At 42.3% G+C, this 14,592-nt stretch overlaps 1 protein-coding gene and 1 pseudogene across 1 annotated transcript; both read right to left on the minus strand.

The window, feature by feature from the left end:
- Positions 1 to 6,528: 6,528 nt before the first annotated feature.
- On the minus strand, positions 6,529 to 6,643 carry LOC143583240 (U2 spliceosomal RNA; annotated as a pseudogene).
- Positions 6,644 to 12,130: 5,487 nt separating this feature from the next.
- Positions 12,131 to 14,277, minus strand: LOC143583236 (small ribosomal subunit protein uS10c-like). Its single transcript, XM_077065597.1, has 3 exons — positions 14,071 to 14,277; positions 13,938 to 13,988; positions 12,131 to 12,749 (listed from the first exon to the last, which is right to left on the minus strand). Exons 1-3 carry the CDS (start codon positions 14,266 to 14,268, stop codon positions 12,438 to 12,440), a joined length of 561 nt encoding a protein of 186 aa, XP_076921712.1. The 5' UTR covers positions 14,269 to 14,277; the 3' UTR covers positions 12,131 to 12,437.
- Between the last annotated feature and the right edge of the window lie 315 nt (positions 14,278 to 14,592).

The raw sequence follows: 14,592 nt of genomic DNA on the forward strand, positions 1-14,592 counted from the left end.
AGGTTGGAGGGAGAATCCCATTCTTGGGTCGAAGAGCTACCTAATGTCCTGTGGGCACACAGGACATTAAGCAAAACCAGCAATGGCGAATCCCCGTTCAGCCTAACCTATGGAACGGAGGCAATGATTCCAGCAGAAATTGGATGCCCATCCCATAGAGTGCTCATGATGAGCAAAATTGATAACGAGCGCGAAAGAAGGTTGGATCTCAACTTACTTGAAGGGCGCAGAGAGGCGGCTATCATCAGTGAAGCCAAGTACAAGAAAAAACTGGAAAAATATTACAACCAGCGTGTGAAAGAATGCCACTTCAAGAAAAATGATTTTGTCCTTCGAAACAATGAAGCTAGCCGCGCGATACCCCCGGGAAAAATGTCCCCCAATTGGGAGGGACCTTATCAAGTCTCGGAAGAATTGGGAAAAGGCGCATACGCTTTAAAAGATTTGAATGGAAAGAAGATCCTGCGCGCATGGAACGCGGCACAGCTTAGAAAATGTTTCATGTAAAAATGTAAAGTTTGTAATCAAGGCTTTTTAAGCCATTATGAATAATGATACGCGCTATCTTCTCTTAATGTGGATTCTATTACCTTTTGCATACATGTTTCACACTTCCCTTTATTAGTTTTGAGCAATATGACAACATTGTATTGACATCAAAATGAAATAAAACGAAGTAAAACATACATGCGCGAGCTTCAAGCTCAAACGCGTTAACGAGTCTTAACTCTAAAACGTCAGGGCCTTAGCCCAATTCTATTACCTTTTGCATACATGTTTCACACTTCCCTTTATTAATTTTGAGCAATATGACAACATTGTATTGACATCAAAATGAAATAAAACGAAGTAAAACATACATGCGCGAGCTTCAAGCTCAAACGCGTTAACGAGTCTTAACTCTAAAACGTCAGGGCCTTAGCCCAATAATGTGAGCCTTAGCTCAAATCACTCACAACATCCATCCTACATGCTGCGCAGACTGACCATAAAAATACCTAAGCACAACTAAGGCAAAGCGAATGCCAAAACATAGTTGTTAAGGTCTCAGGTCGAGGTCGCGCATGAAATTGTAATGGATATCTGAATAACACATATTGACACGTAAAGGCTAAAAAACTCATAATTCCATGCGCGAAAACGTCGCGCAAAAGAGGAATAATGAAAACGCCAACACACGTGTCAACATAATCAAGATATGGCAAAATCACTTACAATATGACAAGGGTTAAGTATAATAAATTCCTTACAACCTTGTTCTTATTCCAACGTGTAAGCATATCTTATATTCAACAAGCAAACATGTGATATAAAGAGATGAATGGGAATGCGCAAGATGCGAAGAAGGGAAAAACAAAATTTCATTCCAAAGCATTGAAATTTACAAGTTTACAAGATGAGATACAAACTACAAATAAAAATAAAAAACATGAGGGGCTTCTCAAGTCTCCACGTTGACATCAGCCTCTTCATCATCCTCATCATCGCCCTCAGCATCTGGCGCAGCCTGCTCCTCATCATCTCCAAACTGACCATAGTCAAGTTGTTCATCTTGAATGGAGTCTTCTAGCACAACAGTGTCAGGAGCGGATCCTTTGGCCACGCCAGAGCCGCTAGCAGGAGCAGTATTCCCCGCGCCATCATCGCCGCCGCCAGCCCCTTCGCACTCGTCAAGTAAATTCTTTAGCGCGCCAAGATCGGGCTGGTCAGCAAGCTCGGATATCTGCAAATCATAAGGAAAAATATGAGAAAAAATACTTGGAAAATAAATCAAAGTAATCTCATTATAGTTAAAATACCTGCCCAAGGATGGGAACGGGAGTATTCAAATACTTCTCCCCCATCGCGGCCATGTCCGCGCAGGCAACGTCGCTCTGATAAGGGTATTCGGATGGGTTCTTCTTCAGCATCCCATATTCATAGCCATCCTTAAACCCTTCAGCTCGACCCACCAAGCGCGCGGCAGCGTTGCAATCCATCACAAGGGCTTGAAACTCGTCTGAATATTTCATCGCATAAGCGCAACGAGTCATGCCCTGTGAGACTAGCCATTGGCGATCCTGCGCGAGAGAAGAAACAGTCGTCTCGAGGGCAGGAACCTGAGAGTTTAACAACTCAACAGTTTCCTTAGTCTTTTTTAGCTCCTCTTTGTCGGACGCTGCTGCCGCCAAGGCTTCTTCCTTTTCCGCCCGCGCAGAATCAAGTGCTTCCTGGCTAGAAGCTGCCATCGCCAGGGCTTCATCCTTCTCGGCCTGCGCGGACGCCAGTTCCTTCTTCAGGCGCGCAACCTCACTCTCCAGTGATGATTTTTCAGTGATAGACTGGACAAGAGCTTGGTCACGCGCCTCCGCCTCCTGCTCCAAGTCGCGCGCTCTGCGCGCGTACTTGGCCGCGTCCGCCTCCGCCGCCTGCAGCTTCTCTCGCGCAGCCTGAAGCTCATGACCGCGCTTCACGAAGGCGCTGTTGGCACTTGCTCTGTTCTCACTGAGCTCTGCTTGGAGCTTCTCAGCTCTCTCGCGAGCATCAGAAAGATGCCAAGCAGACACCTTAGCCTCTTGCTTGGCTTCCGCAAGAGCATCACGTACTTTTACGTAATCATAGCGAAGCTCTTGGGAGGCAGCAAAGAAGGCCGACCCAGCAAACATATGATTGTTGAGCAAGTCGTCGCGAGCGCGGTCCTCCTGGAACCTCCTTTCAGATGGAGGCACAGCATGAGCCCAGAATTCCGCACACACACCCATGGATTGAAATGTGCTGTCTTCAGTAATATTCCATCTCGGGCGGTAAATGTGATCGGCTTCCTGCAAAAACAAAGTAATTATCTAAGTCATCAAAACATTAAGATGGAATTCCGCGTAGCGGAGCAAAAAATAACATATACCTGCGGGGATGAAGCAGAAAAGTCAGCGCCAGCCCCACGAGAAGGCTCAGCCGCGAAGCCTCGTGGCGCTGCAGGACTGGCGCGACCGTGGTCGGAGTCTTCAACTTCAAACTCCTCTTCCTCCTCGGAAACAGGCCTTTTCTCCTGCGACCTAGAGCCAAAATCGTTCTCGCGAGGAGGGCTGTGCGCAGGAGGAGGTGAGGGAGGTCTCGACGCCGCCAGGTCGGCGCGCAAAACGGCCTCCTGCTCCTTAGTAATCCCAATGAGGGGAGATTCATCGCTTGCAGGAGCAGGAGCAGAGCCAACGGCGCTGGCACCGGCGCCAGGAGTGCCGCCAGCAGCTTGTACGCCAGCTACGGCTTCTATGAAAAAGTCAACAACAAGAAATGGTTCATGACTTGATCTAAAAGAAAGTCAGAAAAAAAGAGCGCAATACGTACCTTGGCGCAACTCCGTTCGCGAAGCAAACATCGCCATGAAGTCCATTCTACCCTTCTTTGAGGGTAAAACAGGGGACTTCGAAGCGACCTCCGGCGCAGCCTCGGCATCTTGTTGCGCTGTCGCCGGCTCTACAAACATTTGAGTGAGCAAAGATTCATTAGTAATTCTATCAGAATCGCGCTCATAGAACCATAAAAGATAAGCAAAGGATAAGCAAAGTATACCTGTCGAAGGCGCAACACCGCTTCCCTTTTCCGCCGCGCGAAGGGAGGAGGTAGTGGCACCATACCTCAGGTGGACAGGAGGTCTGCCCACTTTTTGAGGCAGGGAAGACAAGGAAACCTTGGTGGTAAACTCCTGGGTTTTCCCAAATCCCCCCGCCTGAGTAGGAGGATCCTGAACAACAGGGGCAACATCTTTCTTCTGTTTCTTACTGGCCCCCGCGCCAGTTTTCCCCTTAGCTTTACGCTTTAGTTGGGCGCCTCCTCCTCCTCCTCCTCTTCCGCGAGCTCCAGCTCGTAGTTTTCGAGCGCATCTACAATACACGCAACAGAAGTGTTAACAAAATTTGGTATTATAAAAGAAAATGCATAAGTACAAAGGCTTACCAGGCGCATCGCTGTCAAAGACAAATCCCAGATCAACAGGGATGAACATGTCATCAAAGCGATCGGGGAAGCCAACCTCACCAGCGCCCAGCGCGACGGAGCCACCCTCCATATGCTCATCATAGGCGGCGTGGACATACTCCTTGCTGACTGCACAAAACAAATCAAATGATATCAGCAAAAAGATAAGTATTCGCGCAGAAGTAATGCAATGAGATCAACTACACAAGCCGTCAACTTGGATCACGGGCTCAGTCGCGCTGTCAGCCCACCTCCTGCTCATACCCACCCGCACCAGCGCCTCCTCACAAATTTTCTTGGCGGGGGATGGTTCAGCAGTCAACTTCTTCACCCAGGCGCCAGTTGGGTTCTTGACGACACCCACATCCGCAGGCGCAGAAGAGATCGCGCGCATGGTCATGCGGATGGGGATCACACCAGCCCTAATGTAAAAAAACCTCTCAGACCAGTCATGAAGGCTCTTGAATGAAACGGTGGAGCACTTCACTTTCTGACTGCGAGGAATAAAAGAGAACCAAGAGTCTTGGATCTTGGGCTTGTAAAAAAACTGAAAGCGCCGAGGGGTGGGCTCCTCGCGCTGAGATTTGCACATGAACTCAAAATGAGTCATGCGCACAAGTCCAAACGGATGGACTTGGGATATATGAATCCTATAGAACCTAAGCAGCGCACCCACAAACCTTGTCATCGGGAGACGAAGGTTGCAGTGGGTGAAAAAATGGCAATACAAGGATATATAGCCGGTAGGCGGGTCCGCCGCCGTTTGCCCGGCCCCAGGCAACATGCAGCCAAACAGAGGGGGAAAACCCTGAGAGGCGATAAGGCTGTCAAGATCGGCCTGCCTCAGTTTGCAGGGGATTTCATTCCACCTCTTCACGGCCTTGGTCCTCCCTACCTCCTCCGATGAGGCCTCAGCAGCCTTCTTCCCCTTGCCGGTCTTCTTCAATGTAGACATCACTAACGATTTCACACGGCGATGGATAGGGGAGGTTGTGTTGTCTGAGCTATCAGACATACAACTGTAAAACGGACAAAGGATGATCTGAAGAACAGAGACCTGGAAGCAGAAGACACGTAATCGGAATAGAAAGAAAGAAAGAAAAGAGCTCAGAATAAAACAGCAAAGAAGATGAAGAAATAAAAATCTAAGGGCTGGCTTTTATAGGCCCAGGAGAGAGAAGAATTGGTGCTGATCGGACTTCACGCGCCCCCACTCGCAGGTGTAAGCCAACGGGAGCGCGACACGTGTACATGACACTGTGTGAGGGGACACGAAAAGAAACTGTACAGCTGCTGCCAGAGTTCACGCGCCACCACTCGCACCAACAGACCAACGCGAGCGCGACACGTGTCCCTGACACTATTTGAGGGGACACGAAAGGCAACTGTAGCACCTCGAGCACACGAAAGGTCTGACACGTCTCCATCACTGACGCATGTCAGCAACAACCAACCACGTACAGGGACGATTCGTTTTCAACTAAAAGGATAGAATTTCGCGCAACGATGAATAATAAGAAGAAAAAGACAAAACCCCTACTAAAAGAGCAAACTATTTAGTCTAACATCTATCTTACCTCGCTCGCGCGAGACAAGACACACATTAGACTGGGGGGGCTTGAAGAGGTATGTACCCGCCTCAACACCGAGCGAGGCGGGTCAACCCACAAGATATAGACAAGAGGCTTGAAATCAAGACATTATGAAGGCACAAAGCCAAAACCTATGCGCATGGCGCATATCACATATGCTCATGCATCACATGCTCAGGCATCATATGCCCAGGCACCACACATGCTCAGGCATCATATGCCCAGGCACCACAGATGCCCAGGCATCACATATGCTCACGCATCACATATGCTCACGCATATCACATATGCGCGTGGCGCATCAGCGCGCGGCGCATATCACATGCTCGTGCATATCACATCTGCGCATGAAACATCTGCGCGTGAGAATAAAGAGAAGCCCTCGCGCATCATCAGGATTGGCGCATATCACACATGCACATAATCAACCTCGTCCTTATCCAAATCAGGATTAGGGCAACCTTGATTGTGCACGTCAGACAACCTTCCAGAAGGTATCTTTTTAAGGAATAAGAATATGCTGATGTTGACAGCCACCAATGAAAGGTGGACAACTCAGCAAAACCTATGTGCCACCACGTGGTTATAACCAATGAAAAAGCACCAGGTGTCCCAAAGGACACGTGGCGCAAAGCTACTAGAAGAGGCCAACAAAGCCCTAATTGGGTCTGAGCCCAATCATTGGAAACCCTAGCACTATAAATACAGCATCAACTCCACAAGGAGAGGGACATCATATCACATCCAATATCATCTGATAACATACAATCACAGAGTATTCAGCTATTAAGCAATACACTCCAAATTCCTTACTCTCACATATTATTATCTTCTCCACAAATACTTATTCTCACACCGGAGGGTTACCCCAAAGAGGACCCCCCTGTCCCTTTCTGAGGGGTAAGTTTACGGTGCTGTTCATTTTGTAGGTGGAAGAACCCAGATCCAAGAGAAACCATCGGTGAAATAGCATAATCACACCCGAGGAAAGTAGATCGTCTACCAGTGAGTCGATCCACGTTTCTTCAGCTCACATATCAGATATAACTGATAAGAACAGATACTACACTTGATCTTAGCCAAAAGGCCGAGAAAGGTATGCTTGATATATTCTTGGGCCTCTGTTTACATAGGCAGTCCTTTCATATATGCATTCTTCACTCTGCCGATGTGGGATTGAAGAGAATGACTTTTTCCTTTTAGTTTTCTACAACCACTCATATATGCATCTTAGCAGTTGCTCAGAACAACGCTCTCAAAGCCATCTTAGCTCAGCAGAACAGGTTCAGCCAAACTCAAGAAAGCTTGGTTGGCAGAGTGCAGACTTTGGAGGGTATCATTTATGAGCTACGGACCAAGAAGCTTGGTCTTCATAATGAATTACTCCAGCTAGTCAGCTCAGCTCCTGGCCCACAGACTCAAAACAGTCTAGCCCAGAAAGAAGCGGAGATGAAGTTCCTCAAAGCCCAGCTTGTAGACCTTGAAAAGCAGCACAAGCAACAAAGAACTTAAACCATGGCAGATGATCCATGGAGGCTACCAAGTGCTCCGTTCGTCAGAACAGCTTTTGAGCCACAGCCGCTACCAATACACACGTGGTCAGAAACGTCACCATCAATGAACCTATGGGCAAACGAACAAGCTCAGATCAGAGCTAGAGTAAGAAAGTCATCCTCAAACCGAAGTGCTTCGTCAAGCAGCACAGACCATAAACCGTCAAGCAGTTCTAAGAAAGACAAGCAGGTCAGAGATGACACTATGATGGTAGCCACAAATAATATCATGATGATATCTCGTCATGAACCACCAATCAAAAAAGAAGATTCCTTAACAATTGTCGACCAGCCAATTCCAGCCAGTGGTCCGATGTCTGCTAGCAGCCCGGTCATTCTCTCTTACCCTGATGAGGAAGAGGATAATAATCCTAAGGTTCCAAAGCCCGTAACTGGCTTAAGGCCTGTGACTGGCTTACAGCCTGTAGCTGTGACTGGCCTACGACCTATAACTGGTTTATAGCCCGTAACCGGCTTACAACCTTGTTACATGACACAACCACACTCCAATCGGAAGATCCGCAAACATAAAAAAGATGTACCTGAACCAATAGTCAAAGTTCATATCCTCACCAGCACGTATGATAGACCAATTCCGGTCGTTGCATTCTTTGATACTGGGTCCGCAGCTTCGGTCTTAGACCCAAGGATTCTCCCTGATGAATATTGGCTACCACATCATCAAGGATTTGTTGCAGCAAGTGGTGATTCATTTGTAATTACCAAGAAAAGCATTCCTATATACATACGGGTTTTCCCTAAGTGTACAATCAAAAACAGATTCCTAGGTTTAGACTGTCATGGAAAAGATCTCTTATTAGGGTTTGATGTTCTACACCAATTAAGAGATCTGAGGTATGGAAAAAGAGGACTCAGATACGAGAGGTTTTTGAAACCATGGAGTACCGTCCCAAGAATATTCATGGTTTCCACATTATCTTCTATTGAAGCAATAAAAGAAAGGATCATTCACACTTCTTGTGCTGATAGCCATACTGAGTTCCTCAAAAAGCACAGCTCCCCGTTATGGCTAAACGAATCATTCTTCGTTACTCTTCTCTTTAAGAAAAATGAAGACATAAACCCTACAAGAGCGAGTCATTCGGGAATGAATCCAGATCATATGAATTTAGCCATTCAAGAGTGCCAAGAGCTAGTAAACCAAAATCTAATTGAGTCAACAACATCCCTGTGGGTGTGTGAAGCCTTTTATGTCAACAAAAGAAGCGAACAAGTTAGAGGAAAACTAAGATTGGTTATCAACTACCAGCCATTGAATTACTTCTTGGCAGATAATAAATTCCTACTCCCTCAAAAGAAGACGTTATTCCAGTCCCTGGTAAATGCAAAAGTTCTGTCAAAATTTGACCTCAAAGCTGGTTTCTGGCAGCTAGGGATCAATCCAGAAGATAGGCCAAAGACAGCTTTCTGCATCCCGAATCGCCACTACCAGTGGAAAGTGATGCCGTTTGGGCTAAAAAATGCACCGTCAGTCTTTCAAAAGGCGATGATACGCATTTTTGAGCCAATCCTCAATAATGCATTGGTTTACATTGACGATATTATCTTATTCTCAGAAGATGAAGAATCACATGCGGAGTTGCTACACAAGTTCCACTCCATTGTTCAAAAATACGGGATAATGCTATCAGAAAAGAAAATGGAGGTCGGAGTAATTTCCATTGAGTTTCTTGGCATGAAAATTACAGGAGGCACGTATCAACCACAACCACACATTGCCAAAGAGCTCTATCAATTTCCAGATAAGCTGACGTCACAAAAGGAAGCCCAACAGTTCCTCGGGTTAGTCAATTATATGGCAGATTTTCTGCCAAAGCTGTCTGTCCATACAGCCCACCTGTTCCCCATGTTGAAAAGGAGTCCCCCCACTTGGACTGAAATCCAAACAAAAGCTGTCAAACAGATAAAGGAGCTTGCTGACAAGATGCCTCCTTTAAAGATTCCTGCACAAACAGACAAACGAGTCTTACAGATAGATGCCAGTGACGAGTATTGGGCGGCAGTCTTGCTTGTTGAAGACGATAAGGGTGTCAGAACAATATGTGGTTATAAAAGTGGCACGTTCAAGGAATTTGAAAAGCATTACCATTCCACGTATAAAGAAATCTTATCAGTTAAGAAAGGAATCGAGAAATTTCAATTCCACTTAATTGGTCATAATTTTCTTATTGAAATGGACATGTCAGCTTTTCCGAAGATGCTACAGTTCAAACAAAAGATTCTCCCAGAAGCACAACTGTTGAGATGGGCAAACTGGTTTACTCAATGGAAGTTCACGGTTAAACATATTAAAGGAAAAGATAATATCCTTGCTGACTTCTTATCAAGACCAAAAGAGTACAAGCCAAAGGCCTATAAATACAAAGAGCATCCAGAAATCCAGTACCAACACACCAGACACCCCCATATCATTCCAAAGCATCAACACACCAGACACCCCCATATCCTTCCAACCTTATTCATGATGAATAACCCAGGTTCTTCTAGCTCCCCAAAACCACTTGTAGAAGAACTCAAAGACAAAAATGTTCCAGAAGAAATTATCGAAGTAATTGCAGAACATGCCCTGAGAGAACGTTCCCAATTGTGCTACAAAAGATTTCTTACAATCATCATGAAAAAGTATGGTCTGTTCATGAAAGGATTGGTATTCCACCACGACTACCCATTCATGAATATTTTCCATATCAAAGATCTTTATGATCTACCAAAAGAAGCTTTATGCTTTTTCTGGTATCTATTTGAATCCCACACAATTGCAATGTCCTTCAATTCAGAGAAACTTCTCCCTTACTTGATTGATTGTTAGTGTGAACCCATGACGAAAAAGTCCAAAAATACGTTCACCTTACTACAATGGTTCCTCACTCCGCATCAGTGGATTGAAGAAATTACATCCTCAAAGAAGAAACACTGTATTGTATACTTCAGAAGACCAGGATGTTATATTCCTCCATCAACAGGTAGAGACGGGCAGTCATTGGTTTTACACGCTCCTTATTGTTTCACACACTCATGGTCAGACATAAAGCCTACTAGCCCTAATTACAAATACTGGGTTCCAAAGGAGTACACAGATACACGGATATGCCTTGCCCATGCAAACAACGTCTCGCCAGAATCTATACCTGCAAATGTGCTCAACAGAGTAAATGCTTGGGAAAATGACGATCCATATTCACAAATTTGGAAAGAAGCCTACGACCAATATGCAGACGCTCATCTTGTAGATGATTTTGATCCATACGAAGATGATCCGTCGCACCCAGATTCCCGATGGAAGTAAAAGTATCCAAGAAGAAGAAGAAGTTCTTGTAACATATTTGTGTGCTTTTGGTTTGTTTAATGTGTGCTTAAAAATAAAGCTTAATCACTCTTAAAGTGGTTTTAGCAAGTAGGTTATTTATTAAAATATCTAGTAATGTGTGATATAAGCCATGATGTAATTTGCTAGTGTGATGTAAGCAATGATGTCATGAACACCCTTCCTTGGCCTATAAAAGGAGGGTTCCCCCTAGTGTAATTCTCATCCTTGGAAAGAAATAAAAAATTCTTATATATTTACCTCTATCTTCTCTCTAGTTTCTCTCACTAAAAAACTCATTTGAGTCTTTTATCTTTCTTATTTTCCAGCCCAGAACAACGCTCAGCAGAACAGGTTCAGGTCAGGTTCATCCTTTTCTTCTAACCCCTATAACCTACTGTGTTGGGAAAACAGAAAGTGTCACATGTGAACTGTTATCAATGAATTAAGATATCCAAATCTGCTATAGGGTAGATAAAATTTCCATCCAAATATAAAAAATACACCTGCACCATTAAGTGTAATACATCGTCCACAAGCTCAGCTGTCATAAGAACACAGGGAAATTATGAATATTGCCATTTTGTTGCAATTAGTTCCACCAATGAACAAGCAAACTAAGAATGTAACTGATAAACTTTACTCATATAATTAATTTGAGCTCAAAATGTGTTTCGCTAACATCATATCATCAATTTGTGTTCGTTGTATTAGTTAAGTTTTGCAATTTTTGTAATTGGTTCAAAGTTGACTGATAAACTTACTCAGACTTGTGTTCAGTAATTCAAGATGTTACAGTCATGAATAGGTATCTCATATCTTGGCGACTTGGCTTGGTGTTATCAAGGCCAGCATGGTCCAGAAGAAGTGCCTATGACACAACGGGATCTCTAGAGTACAAAATATTATTCAGTCATTTAGTTATTTTCGATATCCTTTCAATACAACATTTAATTAACCTTTGGTATACGTACCATTATTCTACATAGATAAGACTCTTGAAAATTATATTTTATGTTATTAACCGCTAGTACAGAGTTTTGTTTTCAACATTTGTAAGCTTCTATCTGTATGTTTAAATATTTTAAATTGACAGCAAGTAATTTTTAAAATGGAAAGATACTTAGATACATATATTGATATACCAGGTTAGTTACCTGTGTACCACACAGGTTAAAATGAGTAATTTTTTGTTAAATAATAACATAATATGAAATACAAAAAAAATGTATCACATACATAAAGATATATTATATGGTAAAAAGTTACACATTACGCAATTTGAAAATAAAAAGTTGTTAGAAAATTTATAAATCATAAATTATTTCTTTATTATTTTCTATATCAAAACATGGTTGTAAATGGCTACTTTTTTAAACCAACTCGTGGATCAAAACTCATTCTAATCTTAAACTATTTTGACATGAACAATGTTTAATATTTAACCGGTTAAAGAAACCCACCCGTTTCGTATTGGTTTGTTATAAAAATCTAATATTAATAACTAATGCAATATATTTTATATTAAACAAATTAACATATTTATGATGATATTAATTCTTTTAAATTAGATGGAATTATTAAAAGTTGAAAATAAAATATTAAAAAGAGAAATGTATTAATATGGGACAGATGGGGGAAAATTTTGTAAGGATCAATATAGTGATAACATGTAACATTTAGAAAACTTTATTTATTAAATAGTATAGATTTTAACATGTCTATTTATGCAACATTTTTAATACAAGAAGATGAATATATAAGAGACTGAAAAGTGCAGTTGTACAGAAACATGAACGTCGATTCAGCACTCCATTTATGAACTACCAAGACACTCACTTGTGGTCTAAAACCAAATTTTAAATGCATAATCCATCATTTCAAGATTAAGAAATTACAAACTACTTTACCAAAACATCATTCCTTTAATCAACACATTGATACATTTAACAAATTCACTACACAAAAGTGTTAAGTTGAAGCATTTCATAACAAAAAGGAACTCCAAAGATGTTTTCAAAGCTTAACCTCAACATTAACACCAGCAGGAAGATCAAGCTGCATCAAAGAGTCAATGGTTTGTGCAGTCGGGTGTAGAATGTCTATGAGCCGTTGATGGGTTCTGATCTCAAAGTGAAACCTTGCATCTTTGTGAACATGAGGAGATTTAAGCACACAGTATATTCTCTTCTTGGTTGGCAATGGCACGGGCCCCATGGTCTTTGCGTTTGTTGTTCTAGCAGCATCCATGATCTGCTTGCATGAATCCTCAATTAAAGGCACCCAGTATGACCTCAATTTGATCCTAATTTTCTGTTTTGGTGCTACCTGAGAAACAATAAAATTACTAAATCTAAGCTACTATACATTATAAGCACATTGATCAACACGCGATCCTGCTGCTACATGAAGCACGCTTTGTTGAATCCATTTCGTCACTACTTGTAAATCATTTTCATCTTGTGGGTCCAGTTTATCTTGTATGAGGAAAAAAAACGGGACCCACAAAGAACTTGAAACACGAACTTTCATTCTAAAAAATGTGAATTACACAATAATATGTGATCGATACTTCTCTTCTACAACGACCAAGTTCAAAAACGTCCCAAATGCTCTAACTACATGCTTAAAAGCATGAAACAACCTTAAAAAATGTGGTCGACAAATGTAAAATGGTGATAGTGCTTATGAAGAATATGCACTTATGCCAAAGTTTTGAATATTGAAATGTAAAATATATACCTACAGGGCCTTTTTTTATTTTGAACCTAAGCAGTTAATGCGGAAAAAATATCGGATATTGGTCAAGGACCGATATCTGAGATATCGGTTATCGCGACAAGATATCGGTGGGATATCCGTAATTTTAATATCATTTAAAATCCATATATATAGCAATTTAACACTAATAGTTAAGTATACTCTCCTACCACTAACAAATTAACCTTTTGCAACTTGCAATACCCAAACAATCGTAGCAAGTAGGAACTGATTAAGACTTAAAACACTAACATTGAACACTAAATATTGATAATTAAGACTTAAAACACTTATATCGGGAATATCGGTGATATAACGGTCCAATATCGGTCAATATCACCGATATTATTGGTACCGATATTCTCGCCGATATTTTAACAAAGGACCGATATATTGGCGATATCGACTGCATAGTTTTGAACAACTAAATATTTGTACACGGTGGGGTTTTGAACCCCTGGCCTCCTATTTATACCTACGGGGCTTTAAAATGTGCATTTTGAAGGTGCTTATAGCAAGCAACTTGAACAATATCACAATCAGATTAAACAATTTATTCTTGTATTTATTTATCTCCACATTGTATCATTTTCACTCATTAATCAGAAAATCACAAGCCTTTTAGCCAAACAGTCAAAACAGAATTTTGCAAAAACATACACATCCAAACACCATGTATTACTAATTCTACCCAATCAACCTATAAACAGCTAACCAACCAAACCAAACCACTTTAGTTATATTGTCAAAACACACCTTTTCCGAATCCGAGCCCGCAATCCCAGTCGACAATTCCGGAACACCAGCCTATCAAACCAAACAAGCCCACATCATTTCAACCAACATAAAACTGTGCAAAAACATAAACAGAAGTGAAATTCAATTATACCTCAAGGGTTTGTTCCAAGGCTTCAGGAGCTGCAAAAGCCCTAGTTGTGGAGCAACGATGAGATTGAAACTGAATCTTGGAGGTTAATGAAGAGGCATTTGGGATGACATGTAGGGCAGACAGCTTGGGCTTTGAAGAAATTGAGGTGGAATTGCATAAAGGGAACATTGGTGCTGCTAAAGATGATGAAATTGACATCTTATTGAATGTTAATTTGAAACAGTGATGATCGGATGTTTTGCAGACGGAGGAGCGTTATCCACAAAACAAAAGAAAAGAGGTTCTGACTGAGTGAGATAATGGAGGGTGAGTAATATTGGATCCGGGTTGGTTGGTTTAGTATATGGGCTAGTGGTCAATATAAGCTTTATTCAGAGCCCAATATAGAAACACTTCGAGTTGGAGATGTCCTTAGCTTAGCGGGTGGCTCAAACACATCATCTCATGGGAAAACCCGTCGTTCAAAGTAGAAATATACAAAAACCCATTTTGAAACCGGTTCACTGCAAATTGACTCAGTCC

Source organism: Bidens hawaiensis, unplaced genomic scaffold (genome assembly GCF_021521415.1).
Source record: "Bidens hawaiensis isolate Kalapana, Puna unplaced genomic scaffold, B.hawaiensis_p1.1 tig00032179_1, whole genome shotgun sequence".
Classification (NCBI taxonomy): Eukaryota; Viridiplantae; Streptophyta; class Magnoliopsida; order Asterales; family Asteraceae; genus Bidens; species Bidens hawaiensis.